Source organism: Polypterus senegalus, chromosome 17, assembly GCF_016835505.1.
Source record: "Polypterus senegalus isolate Bchr_013 chromosome 17, ASM1683550v1, whole genome shotgun sequence".
Lineage (NCBI taxonomy): Eukaryota > Metazoa > Chordata > Cladistia > Polypteriformes > Polypteridae > Polypterus > Polypterus senegalus.
Window position 1 is genome coordinate 98427020 of NC_053170.1, and position 27951 is coordinate 98454970.

Consider the following 27951-nt stretch of genomic DNA (forward strand, 5'->3'; position numbering starts at 1 on the left):
TCCTTTAGCCAAGAAGACGATTACCATTGTTTCTGTGGGATCAGGTCTCAGACATCAGAGCACGTAAGCATGTAAGAAGTGATCAAGAAGGCTAATATGATGTTAGGCTATATATCACAATGTGTGGAGTACAAGGAAGGGGAGGTCATGCTTAAATTATGTAAATGCACTAGTGAGGCCTCACCTGGAGTACTCTATATTATGAGAAAAAAAAAACAGCAATGCTAGAGAAAGTCCAGAGAAGAGCAACTAGGCTCTTTCCGGGACTGAGAGGTATGAGCTATGAGGAGAGACTGAAGGAGTTGAATCTTCTCGGTTTAAGCAAATGGAGATTAAGAGGTGACATGATCAAACTGTTTAAAATTATGAAAAGAATTAGTATAGTGGATCTAGGGAATCTATTCCTGGGCTCCTAGTAATGAAACTGCTGTAATTCCCAGGAAACCGGGAATGGCCAAGCTCACATATATAGCATGTAAAAGTGTAAAACTTGATCAAGAAATAACAGTTATAGTTGAAAATAATTAAGCGGCACGTTTTTTTGGCCCACGGTGTAGCGTGTTGCTCATTAATTTCAGTCAACAACAGACCAGCACAGTCAGTCTCCCGGCTCAGTGGACTGGGAGGAGTCTGCACTCGGCAGCTCACGAATGCCAGGACAGGGCAGACGTCATTGACGTCTGTCAGACAACAGCTTTGAACAGCAACTTGAAATTGCATCCGCATTATCTGTGCCAAGAAACTTGCCATCACAGAATGATGACAAGAAACTGGATGCACCAGTAAAAGCTGAAATGGCGGCATTTCAGAGCAACAGCAAGCGCGGGCGTTGTTTAGAACAAGTGTATCAGTATCTGATGACTGTGCCGCCTACTTCAGTGGAGGCAGAGCATGCTTCCTCAGCGGCTGACTTACACTGCACGAATGTGCACTCTCGCCTAGACAACCGCACGCTGGACACGTTGTGCTTTCTACGCTCTTATTACCACAACTAACTAGATACATGTACTTATATGACAGCATGAACTGCTTGTAGATAAGGTTAGTCTTATTGGTGTCAACATATTGCAGTAGTTTTATTAAAAATAAGTGTTGTTCTAAAACCGTTCACATGTGAGATGCCCGTGCACTGTGTCATCCCTGGGCGCCCGGGATTCCGGAGAATGACATACGAGATTTCCGAATTCCCGGGAATAGATTCTCTAAGTGGATCCCAGCCACTACGTAAAATAATTCAAAAAGAACATGAGGACATGGTTGGACAGACAAGGGCAGATTTCACACAAATGTTATAATTCGACCTTTATGTTATTTTGGACAACCTAGATTAATAGAATGGACATGTTTGTTGGATGAACGGCCTGTTCTTATCACAAATGTTCTGATGTTCTGTCTTTTCAGAGGTGAGCAAAACACACATTTTATCCTGCCATGCTAATGAAATATTTGCTGTTCCTAGAAGGCCATTGATGCTATTCAGTGAACCTACTGAAACAGTACTCCATGATAAACAGCTATACATGTCATGGCACTAATATAATCAGTTTCTACTTGCCTGCAACCCGTTCACTCTCTTTTAAGAGAAGTGGCAACTACATGATGTCCATTCCTTTTTATAGATAAAAAAAAAAAAAAAACACACAACACCTGACCAGTTAAGTTAAATCCTTCAGTCCAGTAGGTTACTACGGTTGTCTGATGACACTGTGACCTGAATGTAATACTTGCAACAGACTCAGTTACATAACCAGTGCATTTTAATTTAACTCATTCACTCATTCATACGGTTCTTGGGACTTTCTGAAATCGTTTCAAATTGAATGGCAGCTAAGTTTGTTTTCTCACCTGAAAAATATATTAAGTTATTTTTTTCCAGGACCTGCTCTCCTTGCTCATTGTTGGACTGGCACTTTATCCTTGGACTAGTCATTCTAAATCTCTCAGAGAGGGAGATTAGAAAACAAAACCAGTGACCAAATGATCTTAGAATGGCTAAAATTTCTCTCTCATCCATTACTTGTATGTGTGTGTATCATGGCATTTTTTTTTCTTTATTAAAAGTAAATCATGCTGTCATATGCTCATATTTAAAAAGAATGAGAAAAGAAACAAAATAGTCAAACTCAACAAGAAAGCCAAGGAGCAACAAAAATAAAATTAGCAATCTGAAGTGCTCTACAAATGATGGAGTGTAAATAGCACTTTCCGAGAGGACAGAGACATCAGGGATAATGGTGTTGAAATTGTGATGCTCATAACTCAAATTAAGCGGGGTGCTGATAAGAAAACTTAAGTGGAAGAAGCAAGACAAAAAGAAGGAGTCCTACCTGTTTAGAAAGCAGCTCTTTACACAACTGGTAGAGGGTAATGAATTTTCTGGCCAAAAGTCGGGCCTCAATAAATCCTTCAGCCACCAGCATGATTTCACAGATGAGTTCAAAGTCTGGCACTACCATGGCACAAGGCCTAAAGGGAGGAAAAAAAATTAGCTTTACGTAGCATCTTACACTGCACATTTGCCCTTGAAACTAAAATTAAGTTTATCTGGAGCAGGGTCAACAGAAACCCAAACATGAGCGTCAGTTTTGAATTCATCAGAATCACTTTTGGTTTCACTGCCTGTTTCAATTTCACTTCCTGAAGACAGATTCACTTTGTCATCACTGCTGATGAGAGGCTCCTCAACATCACTGCTTGTATCACTGTCAACAGCGTGCATCACCTGGGCTGCTGAAAAACATTTCTTACGAGACCATTATGAGTCTAGGAGAAGATGCGTCTACACTGCTGCCCGGGTAACGTTTGAGTCTGACACTTGTGTAAGACACGCCTATACAGTTGCCCAAATAATGCTCTGGACTAAAATTGTTAGCAGTCTTATAGCCTGAGTAATCCTTGGGGTCTAACGCTTACGCCAAGACGCATCTATACTCAGCAAAAAAAGAAACATCCCTTTTTCAGGACTGTGTATTTCAACAATAATGTTTTAAAAATCCAAATAACTTTACAGATCTTCATTGTAAACGGTTTAAACAATGTTTTCCATGCATTTTCAATTAACCATAATCAATTAATTAACATGCACCTGTGGAATGGTCGTTAAGACCTTAACAGCTTACAGAAAGTAGGCATTTTAAGGTCACAGTTCTAAAAACGCAGGACACTAAAGAGACTTGTCTACCGACTGTGAAAGATGCCCAGGGTCCCTGCTCATCTGCGTGAACGTGCATTAGGCATGCTGCAGGGAGGCATGAGGACTGCTGATGTGGCTAGGGCAATAAATTGCCATGTCCGCACTGTGAGACGCCTAAGACAGCGCTACAGGGAGACAGGAAGGACAGCTGATCATCCTCGCAGTGGAAGACCACGTGTAACAACACCTGCACAGGATCAGTACATCCGAATATCACACCTGCGTGACAGGTACAGGATGGCCACAACAACTGCCCGAGTCACACCAGGAACACACAATCCCTCCATCAGTGCTCAGACTGTCCGCAATAGGCTCAGAGAGGCTGGACTGAGGGCTTGTAGGCCTGTTGTAAGGCAGGTCCTTACCAGACATCACCAGCAACAACGCCGCCTATGGGCACAAACCCACCTTCGCTGGACCAGACAGGAGTGGCAAAAAGTGCTCTTCACTGATGAGTCACGGTTTTGTCTCACCAGGGGTGATGGACGGATTCGTGTGTATCGAAGGAATTGAGCATGTCTGGGACCTGTTGGATCACAGGGTGAGGGCTAGGGCCATTCCCCCCAGAAATGTCCAGGAACTTGTAGGTGCCTTGGTGGAAGAGTGGGGTAACATCTCACAGCAAGAACTGACAAATCTGGTCCAGTCCATGAGGAGGAGATGCACTGCAGTACTTCAAGCAGCTGGTGGCCACACCACATACTGACTGTTACTTTTGATTTTGAGCCTCCTTTCATTCAGGGACACATTGTGAAACATTTTTAGTTTAGGTCTTATGGTGTTGACTCTTTTAGTGTTCATACAAATATTTACACATTAAGTTTACTGAAAGTAAAAACAGTTGAAAGTCAGAGGACGTTTCTTTTTTTGCTGAGTATATATAGCTGCCCAAATGACACCTGAGACTAAAAGCTTTTAGCTCTGTTTTCACAATCCATGTGACATTCTGGTCTACTGTAGTGCTAAGGTGGTTATTAAGCAAACATTGCGGGAAAATAAAGTGCATTCCCTTAGAAAGAACTCACCACATTCAAAATTCCAGTTCTTGCCATCACGTTACAGGTTCAAGTTTCAAAGGATAAAAGCAGACGGTTCAAACACTCTTTAGTCCAAAATGCTATTAATCTTCTAAATAAATTTTACTTTAATAAATATCCACAGGCTTAAATTCTGCACTCACTTAGCAATCACTGGTCAAATCATAATGCTGGCTTAATATTTATATGCATATGAACGATCTAATGTTATACTAGAAGTATTATGTTCACTACTAAATTTTATTTTTTTGTACAATATTTATGTATGCGGAGTTAGTGTCTGCGGTTATTAAGATACTGGCTTGATCTCTCTGTAAAAACCTGCTGACCAACCCTTTTGGGACAAGAAGTTTGAATTAAATTGTCTTATGAATCTAAGAATTTAGTTTAATGGAGTATTCTGTTTTAAATGAAAAATGCAATAAAACCTGCAGTCACTGAACCTTCACATTCCTGACCTAGTCGTTAAAGAGCCACAAATAAACAAATCACACAGAGCTGCCTAGCAGGAACTACATTTATGTAGAAGTACACAGAACAGAATGACCACTAGCAGGTGCGAGTGTGGGGATGTCGCTCTCTATAGGGTTTTACCTCATCACTTAACGTAACTAAAGGCTATTTTCTTGTTGCTGTTTTTCAGCCTATAATACAGACTTTCATTACCCACCTGAAGAGAGCTTTTAGATTTTCTGGCAGCTCAGTTCGTCCAGCATACCCAGGGTTCATTGTGATAAAGATGCCAACAGATCTAAAAAGATTAATATCTTCCCCCATAAAGTTGAACCTCTTCTTCTTATCCCTAATAGCATCCTGGATACTCTTCACCTGAAGGCAAACATGAATGCACTTGTTAAGTTGTCATAAACATGACACTACAAGATATAACTTGACCATTTTTGAAAACATTTGCTGGTTTTCAACATAGCTTCACAACTCAAACTGTTGACAGCAGTGTTTAAGCAAGTAGTTAAAAAAAATACATAACTAATCAAGTGCAAACAAGACAAGTGACAAAGGTTATGTCAGAGTTTCTGTGATAGTCCAGTGCAGAATGACCCATAGAAAGCTTTGTGAATAGATTGCTGTAATTTTTATTTTCTTTTTAAAAAATAATTGAGAGTTATAAAGCAGTGCACTCTAAAGAGTGAAAAATGTCAGGAAATATAAATAAATTAAATCAATCAAAGAATCACAAAGCAATGTGCTTTCTCCACATTTTCCTTTAATTGTAATACTTAGCATAGACAGAACATGTAGTTTTCCATCTCCCTCTCCAACCAATACTAAACAGCAATGGCCCAAAGTCTCTAAATGTGAATCCGATGATAAACCAGAAGGTCAGGGATGACAGAAAAAAAATTAAAAACACTCCACTTAAGCTGGAGAAAAAAAAAAAATAATCTGCAGGCACTTTTATGCAGTGCCTTTCACAGATGGCACCACCTCAAAGACACAGACTGTTGCTCTGGCTTGATTAGCAAAATCGCTTTTTAAAGGTGCTTTCTGTTATGGCTGCTACATAAACTACTGAGTGATATTCATGTTTGCTCTGCAGTGGTGATGGCTGTGAAAGATACTACACAAAATAAGGATTGGGAAGCGGATATTCTTGTTTGCTTTGAAAAGCACATTATGATGGCTCTCTCATTGAAAGGTTCAACATAAAAAATAAACCAATAAAGTGATAGTCTTTGCGAGATGTGCTTCATAAGAACTCAATCAATAAAATGATTCTCTTGTTTGTATTGTAAAGAATCCCATGATGGCAGTCTTTGTGAAAGGTGCTATTTAGAAGTTCAAATGATCAAATGATATTCTTATTTGTGATAAAAAACACCTTGAGATAGTCTTCTTTGTGAAAAGTGCCATGCAAAATAAAGATTGGATAACAGATACTTTTGTGTGCTTTGTAAAGCAAAAGATTAAGTGACTGACATGTTTCTTTCATTTGTGTTGGGGAAGGCTGTGAATGGTGCAACATAAAATAAAGATCTATAAATTGATATTTTTACCCGTATTATAAAGCACCTTCTGATAATAATTGTCTTCTATGGCACAACTTTATGACAACACTCCCAACTTTACCATTCTATCTATTAAAAAAACTAAATGAATATCAGTTTCACTCAGTGAATAAATAATTAAATTTTGTGTTTTTCATTCTTTAACAATTTTACATTATTCTTCACCCAGAAAGTAGTTTGAAATTATTGTCTCTTCATTAATTACAAAATTGTTGTCCCACTTTTGATAAATAAAGCAAGCCGAGGACAGACACAGACACTCACTAATTTATTCATGTATGATACCTACAGAATGGCACTTGAGTTTATTGGAGTTGAAAATAAAAATTAACGGCATATATAAATGGTTTATGTTTTTACTTTTGAATTTACATTTAAGAAAATAATGTGAGAAAGATATATACAAGTTATATTAATATTACAGTTTTAATAGTCTTCATAATATTCATTATGTATTTGAAGAGACATTTCATGAAAAATGATTTCCTATGATGACAGCAAACACACACATGCACGCAACATGAATACTAACAATCAGCTCTGCGCCTTACAGGAGTGATGCATGTATTTTGGCACTCTGCTTTTGGTAGACATTCAAACAAGCTGAACTGAAAGGATTAACATGTCTTATGAAATGTTTTCAAGGGAGTGCTCTCTTATCATGCAATGTATTCTTAAACAATAAATCTGATATTGTTTCCCTAGAATTGTCAGTAATTCTAAAAAGTAGGTGTATTTTTCTTGAATTTGGGCAGAACAGTGATCAAGAATTTGATTGTCAAAACAGGTGTCTGATGAATTCATGTCCCACTCACAATGCAGAAGTTTGCTCATAAAAGAGACAGTAGTTAAGAAAATAGCACCTGGAGTGCAAAAAATGGACCAGAAGCTGAAATGTTTAAAGTGACATTAGCACTTGACACAACATATGAATATAACTTTAGAAAAACGTTGTAATTTGTGTTTATAAAAATAATAAAAACAGTGCATGGCATACATACAGGATTCAGAACAATCGTTAGTGCTAGCACTTTCTTTCAAAGAAAATTCTATGGCAAACACAATCCCAAGCCATTGTGACTCTTTACTGGTTAATCTAAGTTAAAGATTCTGTTCTTGGCACAGATTTGAGCCAATCATTTAACCACAGCTCTACCTTTATTCCAATATGGGACTGAATGTACTGTGCCTTTACAGTCTGGTTATTGTGTTCATTATGAAAACACACTGTATAAAGATCACAAGGTCGCTATCATAGTTTCCATGATGGAAGCTAATATATTATACAGGTTTCTGTATAATTTCTTAGTGCCTGCAGTGTTCAAAACTAAGATGCTTCACTTATCCTGCACTACATGGCCAAAAGTACGTGAAGACCCTCCAAATTACTGAGCTCAGATGTTTCAGTCACACATGCTGTTAACAGGTGTATAAAATCAAGCACATAGCCATGCAATCTCCATTGAAAAAAATTGCGTCATACTGAAGAGTTCAGTGACTTTAAATGTGGCACTGTCATAGTAATTTGTGGCAAAGGTGACATCCTATGTGAAATTTCTGCTCTGCAAGAATACTCTAGTCAACTATAAATGCTATTATTATAAAGTGGAAGTGTCAAGGAGCAACAACAGCTTAGCCACAAAGTGGCTGACCACGCAAATTCACACAGCGGGGCTGCAGTATGATAAAGCACATAAACATTGTTTGCCCTCTTGTGGTATCACTTATAACAGAATTCTAAACTGGCTCTTGAAAAAGCATTAGGATAAGACTGTGTTGGGAGCTTCATGAAATGGGTTTCCATGGCTGAGCAGCTGTACCCACCCTAAGATTACTGCAATGCCAAACGTTGGCTGTTGTGGTGGAGAAGCAGACTACAATTGCACTCTGGGGGAGAAGAAACATTGGCTACCTCCCAGACTGCACAATGCCTACTTTGATGGAGCAGGGATAATGGTCTGAGGCTGTTTTTCAGGGTTGGGGCAAGGCCCATTGGTTCCAGTGAAGGGTACTGTTAATGCTACAGAAAAGAAAAAGCTTTTAGACAATTGTGCACTTACATTTTGAGGAAACAGTTTACAGAAGACCCTTTACTATCTCAGCATGTCTGTGCCACTGTGGTTCATAAAGACATGAAGGGCCCCGAGTGCCCAGCACAGAGCCCTGACATTACCCCTATTGAACTCCTTTGGGATGAATTTTGAGCCAAATCTTCTCATCCAATATCAGCAACTGAACTCACAAATGTTCTGTTGGTTGAATGGGGACAAATTCCCATAGACACACTGCTAAATTTTGTGGAAAGCCTTTTCAGAAGAGTTGAGGCAGTTATAGCTACAAAGCTTTGGGTGGCAAATCCATAATAATGCCCATAGTTTTGGAATGGAAGGACCAACAAACTCCCAAGTGTGATGGTCAGATGTTCACAAATGTTTGGCCTTATAGAGCATCAGTGACAACAATATATGGAAGAAAATTTACTATACCTTTTTGGTTGCTGTTCACAATATGATGGCGCTATATACTACAGTTGTTTTTTTTTCTTAACTCTGAACAGTAAATCTAATTTAAATTGTCAATAGGTTGGTAACAGAGTTACTAACATGAAAATCAGTGTTTATACTTTAAAAATTACAGCACTCTGACTACATTCGCACTCTCTTTACAAGTGACTTTGTAACGTGGCTGAGAACCAGCAGTGTACTCCAGGTTTCTCACCCCATAATGATTCTTATATGGACATGGCAATTTATTTACTAATGTTAAACTATTGTATTTTGAACCAAAACAATTTGTATAAACTCACATTTGTTCTGTCGTGTTCAGACCCACAGGTCACCGACTGAGAATTAAACTGTGCAGGAGAAGGAACTGCTACTCGGGAACACTTTGCTCTCAAAGTCAAGGCTTGTTGGTCCATTTGTGATTCAGAACATAAAATGTCAAATTGAACCACTGCTACTATAAAAAGTGACAAAAAGGTATGATGCTTCATGTGATATTTCTAAATGGGAAGCATCACTCTCTATGCCTAATTTACATTTTTTGGCAGCTTAAACTAAAAATCACTTCCGTAATGTGAACGTAGTGCTAACAAGGACAACCAAGTCATTAGAAGGCTCACATTTGTGTGGCCCCTAGAGTCAGCTTGTCACTCCCTCTTCTTATACAACCTGTCAGGAAAGTCCCGGTGGATGCGAACTCTAGCCGATGAGCTTGACAAGGCTTGTGTTTAGACACATGTCAGGATGGGAAACTTTATTGCTCACAGGGAGAGGAAATAATAAAACAGAATATTGTTAATAATGATCCACTTACCTGTACAGCAACCACAGACAGCACTTCAACAGAAATCCTGTTAAATTCATCAAAGCAACCCCAGGCTCCGGTTTGTGCCAGACCTTTGTATATGTTACCACAGGACTGTAAAAAATAAATAAATTAATTAATAAATAAATGTGGTGCTACAAGATTCATGCACTTAACCATCACGATCATCAAACCAGTGGTACCCAACTCCTCTCCTGTGGCTGCTGGATTTTCTTCTAACTCAGCTTGTTGTAATTATGGGCTTAAGCTTGAAGCAAATTTATTTTTTCATTTAACTCCATTTCAGGATTCTCTGTTTTTGAACTTTATGGGGTTAAAACATAAATGTTGAAATCAGTTTCTGAGAGCTGCATCTCAGCTTTACTCTTTAACAAGAAGTTCTTCTGAGCCAATAATGGAGCTATTTCCTTACTTCTTTCATGTCATGGGACCAAAATAATTGTCAGTATTGATGTTCCATTTGATTTCATAAATATCTGCATCCACATAATAAATTCAGTCTAATGGGGGTGCTATATTCAATGTCATGTGACTACTTACTTTGAGATAGCTGATGTAATTAGGCTACAATCATTAAGGAAAGTTAGTCAATTCATGAGATGTACACATAGGGCTCACATGATATCACATTAGCAGTCAAGTCAGTGTAGTGCATTTATGTGTTAGAAACTGAATTCATTGTGTGCTATTGTGTTTAAAAAGAAATAAATGTGTATACACCTTAGTACGAACAGCAACACACATTAATCTGTGCTGAACTGAAACTTGCAAAAACACCTTGTAGACAGTTTTTAAAATTTCCCTGTCAAGTTCAAAAACAGGGAAATAATAAGCATTAATGTAAATATTGGACTGTAACGATAAACTAACTTCACCATTAGGTATGTAAACCTTAATTATTTGAAATATGGAAAAAGATGACTTTTACCTGTTGAACATCTTGTGCTAGTCACCCATGTAGAAAATAAACTGTGTTTCAACAGTATATTCTTGCTTGTTCAGGATATGCTTACTTATAAAAGGGGATGAGTTTGATAGGCACAGGGATGGTGAACTGTTTAGTACTGCTGTGCGTCCAACTATAAGGGGCAGGTGTACCTTATAATCCATCTGTTCAGAGCAGTTGAAGACATACACCATAATTCCAAGGGCTCGACCGAGATCTTTCGTAGTTTCTGTTTTTCCAGTTCCAGCTGGCCCCGCTGGAGCACCACTCATGGTCAAATGGAGAGACTGGGTCAATGTAATGTAGCACCTGGCAACAGAAGACAAGCATTACTGTAAGGACACATTCTACTCACTGTTCTTGTTCCTTTCTGTTTGCGGAAGCCATTTCTCTAGCTAGGCAAAAGGGGTCAGAGTTAGATCACACAAGAGGCACAGGAAGCATAAAACAGAGCACAATGTGTCAAAATCAGATCTTGCTACACATACCAATGAACCCCCCTGTGAATATCTAAAGGTCAGACTGTCATCTGAGGAATGTGAATGGGGAGATATACCTCCTTCCAGCCACCCCTCATCCAAACAGGACTTTAAAAGCTATTTAATAGTTTTGCTGTAAACCAAAAAAAAAAAAATTATAAATAAGAAGTGACATTTTTATGAGCTATTTTGTTCCACAAACAGTCTGTGGAAAACCGGCTTTGTGTTTAGTATTTTAAATCATGTTGTATGAATATTTTGACATGGCACATATCTGAGGTCTTACAGAGCTTGATGCAGCACCTACAGGACAAACCACATGCCAGCCGTGGGGTACTGGTATATGTGATTTAGTACTTTGACTGCTTGCTTCCATGACAGCCATCCTTTACTCAAAGCCATAGTGGTTTAGAGTTGCAAGGAGCCACAGGCAAAGATAATCCAGTAAATAAAATGATACTTCATTAGAACTTTTTAAATAAAAAAATATTAAGGTGCAAATAATGTGGCCTATTACAAAAGTATTAAGTCTTGTGCACAGAAAGTTGACAGGGCAGAACTCTCACAGGCACCACACACACACACGCACACACACACACACACAGTCTTAATTACCTAATCTGTATGTTTCTGCAAATGTGGGAAGAAAATCCAAACAGACACTAGGAGAATGTGCAGACTCCACACAGGCTCAAACCTGAATGCTGATTCAATAAGGCTGCAGTTATAATGATTGTACCATCCAGGGGTCATTCAGTATGTGTGGGCATCTCACAAGCTTTATGGGGGGGCAATTCATAAGGTAGCTGAACTGAAACACAAGCTTAGTCAGTTTATGTTTAGTATTTGTTTAAAACTGATTGTAAATGGACTGCTGTTGTATATTTGTTCTACTAATAAAAAACCTGGAAGATTAATCTTTCACATTTTCCACTGAAGTATCTATTTTGGCTTTAAAAGGGTGTCATGTTACTGACACATCCAATTTTAACATTCTAAAGCACAAATGCTGCTTGAAACACTAAACTCTATGGCAGGAAAATGGATCTTTTAGATGATGGCCTTAAGTTCAGTCAATTGGTCTTGTTCAATGTGCACCAGCGAAAAACAACAAGAATCAAAGAAGTTCTCATTTTTGCCTTTTACTGACATATCCCGATAGTCTTTAAATCCCCAAGCATCACTACCGGAATCCATCTGCCAGTCCCAGCTATGAAGAATAGAGACATTTTAAACATTGTCAACAACTGACCTGTCTGTCAAGGGCGTGATTACCAAGCGAGGAGTGTTCCCCAGGTACTCATATGAATACAGAAATTGTGCATCACAAATGTTTGCAAAGCAATGCTTCTTTTCATCATCCCAGCGGTGTCGCAGTTGGGAAAGCCAAACAAAAGCCTGGGAATTCTCCACCTTTTTTAAAAAAATGAAAAAAATAAAAATAAAAAGAGAAGAATGTTAAAAAGGTCTTTGTGTGCTGTCATGTCTCAAAAGAACCTTGAGGATCAGCTTTTATCTTGGTGGACCTTTTTGTATACTATACTGTATCTCACAGAGAGAGAACATAATAGTCACATCACAGCAGGAGGTTTCTTGGTTTTGTCCCTCATAAGATACCTTCATGTACTTACAGCTAAGTGCCCTCTGTTGATCAAGAATTAGAATTATGGGAACAGGACAGCACGATTTTACATCATATATTATAAACAGAGTCAAAGGATAAAGTAAAAGAATCTAAACCCAAAAATAAAATATATCAAAAGGTTTTCAACTGACCAAAAAATGTATATACATTAAATATCTGTATGTTCAGTATATTTTATATTACTAATAAGTACTATGGTGGTTATACTAAAATTAGTTGTAAAACTCAGAAGAAATAATGAAAAGCACATAGTTTATCAGCTACTGCCATAAAAGCTCAATCAGACAAGTACAAAAAGGTAGTTGACAAGGGGAAGAGAGAGGAAGTGACCCCAGTATAATGTGGGGCAATGATTTCAGTGTCTAGGAAATCAATCTCTTCAGATCCAATGAGAGGATCATAAAACAAAGAGAGAACAATTTTATCCTGAAATGCATTCAAGCCAAGTCAAAAACCTGGAACTCGGCGTGCAAGCTCTAATGAGAGCCATTTGAAAACATCATGTAATCACACTCCTGAAAACCCATCTCCAGGGTACAAATTATCATTCATCACCATTTAAAATGTTCCCTGAAGATTATAAAAGAAACTTGCAGAATAATGTAAGACAGTTGCTAAATAAACAGAGACACCATCCTCTATATCATAAATCAAAAGAAAAAGGGATTAAAGCATCTTCTGGTTTGCTTGCCTCTGGACGAGTGATTCATATAATCAAATGTTTATTCCCCAAGTGGTAAGGACAGAATTAACGGACATTAAGACTTTGCAAAATAAAAAAAATAAAAAAAGGCTTGTAAACCAGATCTTGGTTTATATTTAATCATTTAACATCACCATTTTTTAAAACAGAAAAATAATGCTGATCCACTCACAAGTGTCAGAGTTTCCTGACAAAGTAAAAAATAAAAAGATAATGCAATTAAGGAAAGGTTTGCATATTTGCAACTAAAAAAAGAAAGCTAATCGTTTGTTATATGACCTGAACAACGCCTGATACATACTAAAAGTGTCTGTGCCATGACGCTGAACAGCAAGAACCAAACAGGAAGTTTTCAAAACTATTCATTATGTCAACTGGCAGATGAATCATTTTCTTATATATTTTTTTTATTTTATAAACCGGTTGCTTAGGAGACTGTCCTTACCATTAGCAGTCAGACAAACTAACTGGTACACATCCAACTGCTCAATGGGTGTTGTATTGCCAAAAAATAGAAAAAAAAAAAGTAGAGTAGAACTGTAAACTGTGTGAAACGACACTTAAGGTACAGAAACATATGGAGTGGAACTTCTGCATGATAAGCCTGTAAACAAGTTCGTTGTATTAAAAAAAAAAAAAAAAAGGAACTTCTCAGATATTCAACACAATATGCAAAGGCTCAATCTAAAACAATAAATGTATCTAATATTTTATAAAATCCCTTACTGTAGTGAGTGTCACAAACATAATAACTTACACGTTTTGTTCACAGGCTAAGCAACTTGCTCAGGGTCACACAGTGGAAACTAAACAAGGAGATGTAACAGTATACCTTCACTTGTATCATCCGATTTTGAACAGTCCATAAAGATGGAGCATGATGCTTCAAAGATGTGATGAGTTTTCTGGACAAGATGCACGTATAAGATGTTATTTTGTGTGTGTAGCGGTGCCGATGAATAGAATTGTTTACAAATTATTTTACATAGGTGCACCTCAATTAAAAAAATGTTTGAAAAGGTAATCTGCTGACATGGTGGCTACCACTAGAGACATTTTTTATTTTGTCTGATGTCCGATTTCTTCCCTATTTTTTGTTTAACCTTTAGGTGTTTCAGTAAATGTTCCTATTAAGCTTGGTTGCCTGCCTCATGCATTCAATGAAAATTTGTCATATAAGGACCCACACAAGATTGCCAATAAAAGAATAAAAAGCCAAAAATAAAAGTTAAATGATGCAAGAAAAGGTTCTCTTGCACTCTCTCTTAAAGCGAATGTCTTCTGAGGATTCCTGGAACCAAACGTCAAATTTCACGGCTTGGGTGGTAACTGCTCTACGTATGGAATATGTACCATCATGGAAACACATGCACTAGGCCATCATAACATTGCAATTCATGCAGATGTCACAACTGTAATCTTCTCCAACCATCATTAGTCTCTCCTGTTTTCAGATACTATCTTACTAGTCTTTCAACATTTTACTTAGAAAATTGGAATAAAACATGTACTAACTGCAGTCAAAGTCTAAGCACACCTGAGCAGGGTTTCTTGAAATAATTGCTCATTGTAACCTTTTTAATGTTTTCCAGACCCATTTGATGTTTTTATTCCTGGACAATCTTTAGTACTTCGAGAAACGTGGACGACAGAGTGAGGTGGAAGGGTTTCCCTCTTGAATTTTAGACAAATGTCAGATTAACTGAAGATCTTCTGAGCAATTTCAATTGCTTAAATCAGCCGACAGCAAACCACCACAGCTCATTACCATTAACTACAGTAACTCGCAAACTAAGGACATTAACCGATGATGCATTTTGGGTTGCAACAAAATATTCAATAGACTGTGAAAAAATATTAGAAAATTTCTATCGATAAAGCACAGTAAATGGGTGAAGATGAAGGGGCATCCCTGCACCAAAACAAACACATACAAGAAACACTATTCCTATCTGATATATATTGCCACTAAAATGCGGTACATCATCTATTAAATCTAAAAGCTGAAAATATAGATAATACTATTGTGTTAATGAATAGTACAAAAAATTTATTCAGTTAGTTAGCTAAAATACATAATCAAAAACAAATTTATATGTAAACATTTTTCTTGTACTCTTTACAAACCCTGTGTGTTCTCTAGATCATGATTAATTGACTTCTCATACATTAAACAAAAACACAAAAAAATGGCCAGTTTTGTCTTGCTGCATTTAGTTTTCAATATAATCAGACTCAAAATCACAACATTTTACAGGATTCCAAGATATCTGAAAATTAACTATTGTGATTGAACATTCAACAGGATAGCATGGGAAATATATAGGGCTAAACTGGAATGTTCCAAATAAATTTTCTCAAAAAAAAAAAACTGATATTTTAAGGATAGAAAGTCAAAGTTTCTTTAAGCATTTTTTTTTTTGATAGTTACTACTGGCCTCCTAACTCGGAATCTCTTAAAACCTCTTCAAGTATTGACCCTTCTATCCACTGCTCAGCTGCTTTTTATTTTAAGCAATAGCAGATCTGCAGCAGTACGATTTAATCTTTGCAGTGATTAAATTAATTGCACAAATGGGGAAAAATCCATTAATAATTCAACAAAGCTTTTTGTCTAGAATCCTCTGGAGAAAAGTGGTCATCTGCTGGTCACCATAATAACTTGCATGTCTAATCAACAGAAGAACCTGAAACAGCCAAAGATGAACTGTAGGCTCACCTTCTGAGCGATCATTTTGGCTACCACGTCTCTTGCGTGCACATCAATTGTGCAAATGGTCATAATTTTCTGGCGGTCACCAGGTGTGAGCTTCCCAATAAGCATTGTGATGAGTGTGTTGAGCTGGTTTACTTGCTTCTTGTAATATTCCTTCATTGCATTTTCATAGCCTTCTTCCAGTCTGGCAAAGGCAATGCCAACCTCTGTAGTCCACCAGATCTGGGTACAAGTCAAGGCAACCTTACAAAGAAAAGAAAAAAAAAAATCTCTTCACAAAAGAAAACCTAGAGCCTAAATAACAATTATATACAAATATTTTGTAATTTCTTAAAAAAAGACTTATTTTAACTTTTAACACCTTAGCCTTTCTTTACCGTAATTTTAATACCTCCTTACTTTACTAGACAACATACTAATGAGCACACTAACAGTGGTTTGTCCAAGTGGAAGTCAATGCTTGATTGGGAGCAGCTAAAAAAATAATTTAGTTGCTCATAGTGTCTCATCTCATTATCTTGAGGAAAATGGCCAGTTCTTCCTTAAAGCGAAGAGGAACACCTCACATAATATTCCTGCTGTTTTCTTTGCTTGACACAGGGTGTCACTTGATAAGCAGACTGGATATCAAGCTGTCATGCGTATCCAGTGAATTTCAAGGAGTAAATCTTAATCACTATGAAGACAATGGTGACTGATTAGAAAAAGCATTACCCCATGTGTGTGCAAATCAAGTCTCAACTGCACAAAAGCAATGACGTAAATCCAATTTGTGTTAAGCATTCAGAATGACGTGCAAAAATCACAACTTTTATGAAGTACTGAATAGATATTTCCATTTTTTCCCTATAAATTGGAGGGACCAGCATGCTACTGATTTACCTGAGCTGGGTAATCAAAAAGCCACTGATCCCTGGGCTTCTCTTCGTAAGCTATCACCGCCTCAGTCATCTCATGACGGACTGTTGCCTTCATTGCCTCCAAAACCTTCATCAGCCAAACCTCAACCTGTCAAAAAGAGGAGAGATTATTGAGGGAATGTACACTTCTAGTTAGGCTTTCCAACCAGCCTAGTTACTCAAGAGATGTACACAACAGTAAAAGGGCTACAAGTTTAATCACTATGTTCTGTGACACGAGTTAGACACTCAACGTACTTGGATTTGTTAATGTAGCATCTTCTGCTGACTATGGAAAGACAAATACCTACATGTAAAAACTGCACAATAATATGCACATTAAAACACTTTAAAGGCTTTTATGCTTCAATTGTTGGGATGGACAGAACTTTATTTGTCCCCTGGGGGAAATATGGCTTTTTACTTAATCTCTTTAAATAAATAAATACACACACACACACTTTGATCTGAATGCACACAAGCAATGTCTATAAAGCAAGAAAATTAAAAAGGAAAGAAAACTTCTGACTTGGCGGTCATAATCACAGTGAAACATCAGGCTGACGTATTGCCATCGGCATAAAGGAGCCCCAGTAGTGTTTCATCCCACACTTCTGCTGAATAATTTGTTGGCTGACAGTACTCAATGTCAGTGTGTCAGAGAGAGGATGTGCAGCATTGTTCATAATGGCACTCAGTTTTGTTTTAATTCTCTCCTTAGCTACTACCTCCAGTGGTTGTAGAGTGTGAAACTAAGCTTGCTCTTTTAATTAGTTTGTTGATTCAGTGGGCCTCTCAAAGTGATTTTACCAGCCCAGCACACCATGGTGTAGAAAATTGCGCTTAATACTGGGACCCACTACTGAAAGTAGATATTGGAGTGATGTTCACTCACTTGTAGGGTCTAGTAAACACCAGCTGGTCAAGAGAGGTATAGCCTGGTCAGTAGGAGTTTTTAAGACTGGAGCTGCCATGACAGATCAACCACCATAACATGAAATATCATGAATGAAACAAGAGACAACCAGCAGATTGTCACACTGTATATTAGATGTCATTGACAGTTTGGCATCCCAGTCAAGACGAACACTGCCCTCTTGCCTAGCTGGGAAGCCTATATAATGGCATCTCAGCTGGGATGGATGAGAGTTTCTTAACCAGCCAGGAAGCCAATGCGATTGACCTCTCATGTTCAAACCATTCCACAACATACTGAGTAGCAGCATTCCTTTTGGTGAACACCCGTCTGAACACCTTGTGGGTAGCATAGGAGCTGTATTTCCATAGGGTTGCCCTACTGGGTACCATGACTGCCACCAGGGAGAGCTATTGGGAGATGAATTCTCTGTCCAGGGATTTTCTGCCTGACTCCGAATTACTTCCTGGAGGCAATGATTTAGCATCAGTACTCCCTGGTGAGGTTTAAAAGGGATATAGCCACGTTATCCCTACAATTGAACTATATTGTGGAAGAACAAGCAGCATGTTTTAAGGTATTTCGTCAAATAAAAATATTTATTTGAACTTGGGACTTGTGTGAATGAAGTTTTTCCGGAGGTCAGGGGCTGTACTATGCTCCCTGTAGATCACATAGGCAAAACAAATCACACGTAAAATACATGTGGAGAACACCAAAAGTGAAACATCTACTCCAATGAAAGCAGTTCTCACAAAGCATTAGGCAAGAGCAGCAAAAGACAGAGGCGGGGTGCAAGTCTCTATAAATGACAGGTAGTCTACTTGTAACCCTTAATACAAGTAAATATATAAAGTATTAAAAAAAAAAAAAAAAAAAAAAAAAAAAAAAACAACAACACAACAACAGAAACACACACACAAACAACACAGTCTTGTCTGGTAAACAAGTGTGGCAAACAAGCAAACTGACCTTGCAAATGAAAGAAAGTAAAAAAAAAAACAAAAAAAAAAATATTAAACTGTAAAAATAAACAATACAATAATGCACTTGTTTCTTGTAACTGTTAGGTCTTTATATTTTCAGTGACATGCAGTTATTTCTAAGCTAAATCTATACTGTATAACACATAAAAAAACTGGACATTAGGTTCAATGCCAGCTGGAGACTTGGAAATATGGGAAATAAAAACCATGGCCAGGCTTCAATAATGGATACAACCTCTTAGGATATGGCATGTTAAACTCCTTTGGTAGGGAAACATCCAGAGCTAATGTGGCAGGCTACCATATATGACGGGAGTCTCCCATATAGAAATGATCTGTAAAAATAGACTGAGACAGGTCGCTCTACTATTGTAAACTTTTCCACAGAGTAGCAAAAGACAAGTATGGTGCTTATATGGTGAAAGAGCCCATTGCTTCAAGGAAAGCAAAAGTTAGACGAAAATTCTCACCATGTACAAAATACAACTGGCATCTTCCAAACAGCTCCTTCTACATCTTGGAGAGTGTAATAATTAATGTGTAATAAAGCAGTTTATAGTCGAGTATTATATATTTGGGATAAAAATCAGGACCATCAAATCATGGGTCATGATCATGTCTTGGAAGAATGTGTGAGAGCACCTGCCCTAAGTCAATAAGTGCATGTACCTTGGGGTATAAAAATGTTGCTCAGCAGCAGTTTTTTTACTCTCTACAATTCATCCGAGAGCAAAGTTCCATGATTAGAAGTTTTCAGTCATCAAAAGAATGAGATTATAGGGACAAGCATCCACAGTGAAGTTCCTGGGCTAACACTGAATGACTAGGTGAGTAACTCAACAATAAGCAAGGACCTCCGAGGAGAACCATAGCTTCTCCGAGTCTAGGGGGATCATTTCAAGTGGTTTCAGTAGTTAAGGAAAATGCTCCCTTGGTGTCTTTCGTTGGACATACTCGAAGCAGAGCCAACTGAAAGAAAACTTAAGAATAGGCCCAGAAAGCTGGTCCAGCTGAGGTGTCTGTGAATTCTTCAGATGGATACTACTGTTAGATACTATGGCCTGGTCTGTCCAACCTGATGTCTTGTCACCACAAAACTCAAAGTAAAATGATTTGAAGACGACCATGACAAATACATGCATTTCTCCATTTTCTAACCCGTATATCCACTTGCTGAATACCAGTTCAGAATCCGCATTACACCTATGACTTGGGTGTTTTAAATGTAAAACTTGAGAAAACCTAATTGCATTTATGAGAGAGGATTCATACCAAACAGAAAATGACCAGGCCTGGAATTTAACACAGATTTCTTAAGCTGGGAGGCAGCATTTAAACCAATGCACCAATCACATCTTCTAATAGTGAACAATGAATTTTGTTTATTGTATTCTTATTAGACATCATTTTCCAAAACCTGAGCTAAGAGTTTTACAAACAAAGTATTTGTATCCCAGAAGCACAACTGCTCTCCCAACAACAACTCTGAATTTTCATTACCCAATATGCCCTAGAAGCATCGCTTTCACTGCTGCTCAACATTTTCTTACCTGTCCACTGCAATCACACTGCTCATTAAAGGTAACATATTCCTTTTCTTTGCTGTACATTCCTAAGCCAATTTTGGTGGGCTTGCCGTCAGGTCCATCTTGAAACTTCATCTTTGCCATATTGTCAAACAGCTTGGAGAGATGGTGCTGAACCTGTTAAGAATTTACACAACAAGATGATCAAATAACACTGGTGGTTTCCTTTGAACACAGCATGTTTGCACTTCAGTTTCATAAGATGTGAAACACTGAATTCTACTGATCCTGCTGTGCTCACAGGTTGTAATATTTGGTGCAGGTCTGCAAATCATATAATGTGCTTTAATACCCTTTCTGTGAATACACCTGCACAATTAAACCAGATGAGGGTAGGGGGGCTGAGGTTTATGACCACAAGGTAATACATGTACAATCTTAATTTTTTAACCTGCTTTTACTTCTCCAAGAACTGGCAGGATATCTTTCTCTCAGAAATATAAATGGTCTAAAAACAGAGATGCCGAATAGAAATTGCATATAAAAACACATTTTATGATAATGCACTTAGAAATAATTCTTTTAAAGTCCTAAGCATAGTATATTTCATAAACATTAAGTGCTAAATGCAAATGCCCAATCGTGATAAACATTTAACCAAAATATAAACATTTACAGGTGGTGTCACAGCTGAGGAATTACTCAGGGTGGCACTCTTTCCCTTTCAAATCACCTTCCTCAAGATGGCAGAAATGGAATGCAAACTGGGGTCCCTGAAATCAAAGCGGAGAACTCTGCAAACCAGCTAAAGCATATTGGTCAGCTAGTGGCAGATCGGACTGCTTAGCTTGCGATTTGGATTTTACTGTGCAGTGGTTCTCTCTCCCAACCTGAATGAATGTACTGCTAGTGCCTCAGTGATCAGCACTGCACTGCTTCCACATGGAGCTAACAACCAGAGATCAAATTGAATTCCTTGTTGCTGTAAAGTTTGCATCTCTTTGTGTCAGCATGGCCTCTTCTCCAGGTATGCCAGTCTTCCTTAACTCTATACTGACTGCACATCAGTACAACTGGAAATTCTTAAAATTGGCCAGGTATGTATACGAGTGTGGGTGCCCAACAATAGTCCTGAACTGGACTAAGTGGCTTAGGAATGCTCTTTTTTATCCTGTTCATACATATACAGTGGAGGGATGGTGGAGAAGTGGTTAGTACTGTTGTCCAGTGGATCCAGTATGCTAGGTTTGAATATAGGTTATGGTCTTTGTGGAGTTTGGACATCGGTGGGAAATATAATTATTATATAAGCACACACACACACACACACACACACACACACACACACACACTTTGTAAGTCAAGCAGACTTTTCTTGTACACTCCGTTTATTGTATCACTCTCATCAGTAGCAGTGGCTGCTAACTGTGCAATTGACAGCATTGAGGCAGACGAAAATGATAATTGCTGCCCTCTTGAGGGAAAAAAATTGAAAAGCATAAAGCATAGAGGGGAGCGATTTGCTCATCCAGTACAGGATGAATCACTCAAATTCCAAACTAATTTCTTTAAATTTTAATGTCTTTGTAAAGGCAGGTGCAGAGCATTCAATTCAGGCACATTCTTATAACCCTGACAGATGGATGTAGGAATCTGAATGAGCATACAATTCAAAGTATTTTATATATGGTCTATTTTATATACCTGCACATTAAGCATCCAGTTAGGTACACCTGTTCTTAACCTTGCTTAATTAGTGGCATCATGACATGTGTAAGCAAAGCTGTTTAACAGAATTAAAAAAGGTGCATGTACAACAAACCGAGGGCATGCAATGCAGAAAATGAACAAAATTGAAAATGTTAGTTGCTTTGAAAGGTGCATAATGGAGAGTGGCAGTCACAGGGCATGAGTGCATTTAGAACAGCCACCTTTTTTGGATTTCTACATACGAGTGCCATGGGTGTATTAAAAATGGGCCACCACCAAAAAATAAAAAACCAACACCAGTACTCAAGTTGGGAAAAGACTGATGGTAACAGGAGCGGACATCCTCATGAAGAACGAAGGAGGATGGGTTTGTAGATCCAAAGTGGAGGGAGTTCAGGGCCTTCATTAACAACATGAAGTGCTAGACCTTAAACAAGCATGTGAAATAAAAGTGCACAATGCAGGCTTCAGTACAATAAAAAGTATATTTAAAAAAAAAAAAAAGTTTGTTCACCTGAGAGGGGTCAGTGCCATTAGACAGAATATCCAGAAGATCAGCAGATGAGATGAAGTAAAAGCGGGGAAAGGCAATCCTCTTTGTGTCAAGATATTCAGTCAATGCCTTCTCACACAGAGCCAGTCTGCAGAAGGTCAGGAGAGTAATTGTGTTAGAAAGCCCAATTCTACACAATGAGGACAAGGTGGAACATACATTTATCTGTTTCATGAGGACATCAGTGTTAACCTGTGCTAGACTAGATGGGATTTCTTTTTCACTGTAAGATAATGTTTTAAATTGGAGGCATCTGAGAGTTGCGCATACAAATGCACACTAAAGGCTTTTCACATAAATTTTTTAATTAATGACCAACTGAACAAAAATTAGACTTCTCATTTCCATACATTATTGTTTTAATACCCAGAAGTGCATTTACACCATTGTCCTAATTTAATACTGATTATTATTTTGTTCTAAATACTAGCACGGATTTGATATGTAACCGTGCTCATCTCTCTTTACTTAACAGGTTATCAGTAACACTTATCAGTGGAGTGAAAGAAGACAGCATTCACTAGGAAACGTTTTGTATAAAAATCAGCAGATGACAGATTTAATCCCTATTGCTGACAAACTGTGGGTCCCCGAGTGTGTCACTTAACCTCCCAAAAAAAAAAAAAAACACAGCTTTATAAATCTGAATGTCATATGAGCAGAAGACATTGACTAAAATATAACTGTTTTGACTGATGTTGCTTTCCCTTTTCTTTTGATTTCTGAATGTCTTTCCAGGCAGTCCAGCAACAGACTCCTGCTACAGCTGAAAACAGATTTGCAAAAATGCAATTCAATGTCACTTTGTTATAATGAACGTGCTTTTGCACTCAACTGGTACATGTAACTCAAACGCTCGGTAAGTAGAGGCTGTGCAGCAGCACTCATTGCAACAATTACACAAACAGCATGAGCTCAAATGAGAAAAAAAAATGTACCCACCTGCCTTGGATATCCTCTAATTTCTCATAAAGGCCTGGCTTATTGGTGGCTTTGACTACATTTGGAGTTTTGCTAACTTCATTTGAGAGTCCTTTAAAGTCAATATCAATGCCTTCAAACCTTTTGGAATCCTATTAAGACATAATTAAATGGATTTGGTTTTAACAAGTACACAACTAAAACATGCATTCTCACTGTTCATTGTGTATACAACAAAAGCTCATTGGTATTGTAACCCCTGGGGAAGAAATCCCATTATGTTCCAAAAGAGGGATTCAGACAGACTGGCTGTGCATACAGCTTTGTTTGTGAGCTACAGCTGAACTCCTGTAGAGGGGTTAGAACGTATATTTTCATACCTTTTCACTTCCTTCAGTGGAAGGTATAAGACACACCATGCTTACCATTCAGGGCAGGTAGACTTGTTTATGCAGTACAGCCTCCTAGCGGCAACAACTTGGACTTTAAACCACAAAGTTGCAGATTTGATCCCTTTCTGAATGTCAGTGAGAACTAAGAAGGAAAACTTCAAGGTTGTGCACAAGGCACAAACATTTAGAACTACTAAAAGAAATTCACACACTGCTATCCCTATCATGACTTGGACCTACGGTGACTCTTTGAATACACAAGGATTTCAACATATTTTTGAAATTATTCAGAAAGTGAACCAATCCAAGAATTGCAGATGCCAGCGTACTTGACAACATATTAGATATAAATAATTGGAGTATCACATCAAAACAACTTGTGTCAGTGCATTGAAATTTGGTGCATCTTCAGGAACCACTTAAAGTGAAACAAAGAACAGTAACACTAAACATAGGAATAAAGAGATACGAATGCAAATCTACAGGTTATAAAATTCTATAAACGGGAGTTTGCAAGTTAACTTCAGCACATTTCCTGAGGTTAGAACCAGAAAATCAAGAAGATGAAATAATGTTAGCCGAAAAATAGAAATGGGTGTGGAGTAGGGGTTCGGTTTGAACAAACAGCTACTTGAGCCCACCAGGAATTATGAGTGATCAGTTGAACAAACTTCAACTTCAGTGCGTAGGGAATCTGAAAAAGGTAGAAGTGGACAAAGACTTCCATGAGGCACCAAACCGTAAATAAAAAGCAGCTAAACTTCTGCACACTTCTTAGAAACTCACAGAGGTCAAGCCTCCCAGCCACCAGCAGAACCAATATGTGTTTTCTATTTATTCTCTATATTTCGAATCCATTATATTGGAAGAGAAGGCTAATATTCAGAAGTGACAGAAAGAAAAACTGGGCCTTGCAAAAAGGTGGCAGAGTACGAGTGTGGCAGTACTCAGCTGTATTATGGAATGCATATCATACTGTATGTATTATTCAGGTAACAGTTTACGTCCTATGAAATGATGGTGCTAAATCCAGGATGAACAGAGCATACTCCACTTCCCACACACATCACAATATTTCACCCTGTTCTTGGAAAGGCTAGCACTCTCGTCACCGTTTCCCAAGGTCATCTGTGATGCACAAACTGGCAGACTACTAATAGAAATTCACACTGCTATCCCTGCCATGACTGGAAGCTAATGTCATGCATGCTGACGCTATATGACAGACACTGCTTTGATATTTTCCATTTAGCGCTTCTGTGAAGTTCCTCTCTGTCAAAGACAACCAGGGAAATGTGGACAGTGTGAGAGTTCAGCAACTTCAACAGTTGTTCGTCTTGAGTCACATTTGACATTTCATAACTCTCTGGTTGTACCAAAAGAAACAGGTTGACCAAAAATGTAATAAATAAACTGCATACACTGTATGATCTGTATTTATGGCTTATGTTTTCACATATTCAAAATCAATGCAAGTGGGTATTCAAAGCCAATTTTAATATGAAGAAAAGGAGCTACACATAAAACAGCTGGTGGCTAAGGCATAGTCATAGTGTCAGGTCATGTTGGGGAGCATGCAGTAGTACAGCACATTGCCACACCCACCACATGACGAAACAGCTCGGGATTCTGGTTGGCAACCCTGGCAGACACATGGTCCATTCCCAACTACCTATCTGCTGCAGGCAGGTGTTATGTGGGTGTCTTTTGGCCTGGTCCAGCCACTTGGATCCTCAACAATGAGGACCCTGTGAGCTGAATCATCCTCGGGTAATTGTACCATATAGCCGAAGTGCTGTAGAATCAACTGGGAAAAACACAGGAGGTTCTGCCTCCAGTCTGCACAGCATTTACAGTACCAGTGTACAGGCCGGCCATGATATCCAGCAACTTTTGGGGGATCTTGCAAAGTCTCAGGATGTCTCACAGAGAAGCTTAAACACTGTACGAACATCGACAAAGGCAGTAAAGAAACTCTGCAGATATTTGCATTTGCACTCCACGAGAACCCTCAGTGCCAGGATGCAGTTGATGGTGGACTTCTTAGGTGTAAAACCAGACTGCTCAGATCGCTGGTAAGTAAACAAGCAATCACGAATACTATTGAGGATGACTCTAGCAAAGACATTACCCGGCACCAAGAGCAATGTTATCCCTTGTAGTTAACGCAATCCAGGCGATCACCTTTCCCTTTCCAGACAGGGACAAGTCCAGGTTTTCAGTCAGCTGGAATCTCGCCCATCTCCCAAATGGAGGCAAAGATTGCTTGCAAGACAAGGATGACAGCCTTACCACCAGCCTGGAGGAGTTCACCCCAGATCTGTGGTTCACCACCTGTGCAATCTCAGCGAGACAGGGGGGCTTCACAGCTAATTGGGTCCACAGTTCTTGACGCTGATCCTCCAGAGATACCAGTGTCCTAGCCGAATGATCAGCTTTAAATAGCTGCACAAAGTAGCCAGCCCAGCGGGTCACAACTGCAGTGTGATCCGTAAGGACTGTTCCATCAGCAGCTCTGACTGCGACTCTGAGAAGAATAGATTTGGATGTGTGTAATGTTTCGATTCCGGGGAGATGTAGTAGATGTAATTATATTGTTGTGTTCAGAGAAAACATGTTGCTCTTCTCCGGTTGCATAAAAAAAAAAAACTGTACACAGATACATAACCTAATTTACAAGGTGCTACAAATTTTCTCTCATACATAATGTACATGTTTAAAATTTACACTAAGAATGAAATTTAGATTAAAACATGTAAGCCATATGATAATTAATGACATGCTATACCTCTGGTAATTGAGATCGGATATCTTCAGAGCCAATGAAGATGCTTTCCAAGTGTGACCAGGTGCGCTGAACCTCAAACCATATAGAAATAACAGAGTCAGCAGTGGACAGCTTCTTTTGCCATGAGGAAACCTCTTCTAAGAAAAAGGCAATGTACTTGGAAGTCATTAGATTCTGAAGCTGGACCTGATTATCTTCCAAGGTTTCAATGAGTTCCTCGTTGGACTTGAGCAAGGAAATCTGGGTTCTGGGATGAGGCTCATACTCAAACTCCATGTTGTTCCAGGTTGAGTTGAGCTCCTTCAGTATCTTCTCCATTCCCATTTCTTTTACAGCTTTGTCAACAATGCCACGAACATCCTCCTCAAAGTTGTGCAGATTCAGTTTCAACAGATCAGCTAAGGTAGTATCCTCATTCATTGTAAAGCGGACACCCGTGGCTTCCATAAGCTGGAACCAGTGTCTTTCTCTAATCGCAGGGTTCTGCAGTTCAGCCACAGCACGGAGGGATGTCAGTATATTCTTAACTGTGTCATCCAGTCCTGTGAAAGCATCCCATGCCCTCATTTCTTTATCAAGACCACGAATGTCTTTTGAAAATCTCTTGCAGTCTTGGTCCATGTTCTCCACATTGATATCCCTCCACCGGGTTGTTTTCCAGTCATTTATGCTGGACTTGACCATATTTATCATGTCCCAGAGGTCTTTCAGGAGAGACACCTCCTTCCGGCACTGTTTTAGCTGTTTGTAATCCGGAACATTCACTTCAAACAAAGCAGCAGACTCAATTATATTTAACATTGTGGCCTCCTTTTCAGCAATCTGCTTATAAACCATTTGCAGTAGCTCATATGGATTTTCACAGGAAAACCTAGAAATAATTTTAAATAAAAAAAAAAAAAAAAGTTAGCCAGAATAACACCTAATGAACATTAACAAAAGAATAATCAACTTAAAAGCATTTATGAAACAACATGGTCATGATAAAAAAGGGGAACAATAAGTACCATATGATAGCACTCATTTTGAGCAATGCCATACAATTAAAAAACAAAAAGGGGCATACTGATGCTAAGTAAGTTTATTAGGTTTATTGACACGTTCTTTAAAGAGCAAGAGAGAAACAAAAAAGCACACTTTTTATACTATGACTGTGATGGGAAGCTTTTCTACTAAATATATGC

At 38.4% G+C, this 27951-nt stretch overlaps 1 protein-coding gene across 1 annotated transcript in view; it reads right to left on the minus strand.

Annotated features, from left to right (window-relative positions):
• dnah9 (dynein, axonemal, heavy chain 9) overlaps window positions 1-27951 on the minus strand; it is a 262350-nt gene that overhangs the window by 193134 nt on the left and 41265 nt on the right. The window contains exons 21-31 of the mRNA XM_039739325.1: window positions 26768-27638; window positions 23609-23739; window positions 22628-22754; window positions 20428-20580; window positions 16959-17084; window positions 16080-16319; window positions 12265-12425; window positions 10686-10842; window positions 9576-9680; window positions 4901-5058; window positions 2328-2466 (exon numbers count right to left, since the gene is read on the minus strand). Coding sequence (XP_039595259.1) covers window positions 2328-2466; window positions 4901-5058; window positions 9576-9680; window positions 10686-10842; window positions 12265-12425; window positions 16080-16319; window positions 16959-17084; window positions 20428-20580; window positions 22628-22754; window positions 23609-23739; window positions 26768-27638 — 2368 coding nt within the window. The remainder of the gene's footprint in view (window positions 1-2327; window positions 2467-4900; window positions 5059-9575; window positions 9681-10685; window positions 10843-12264; window positions 12426-16079; window positions 16320-16958; window positions 17085-20427; window positions 20581-22627; window positions 22755-23608; window positions 23740-26767; window positions 27639-27951) is intronic.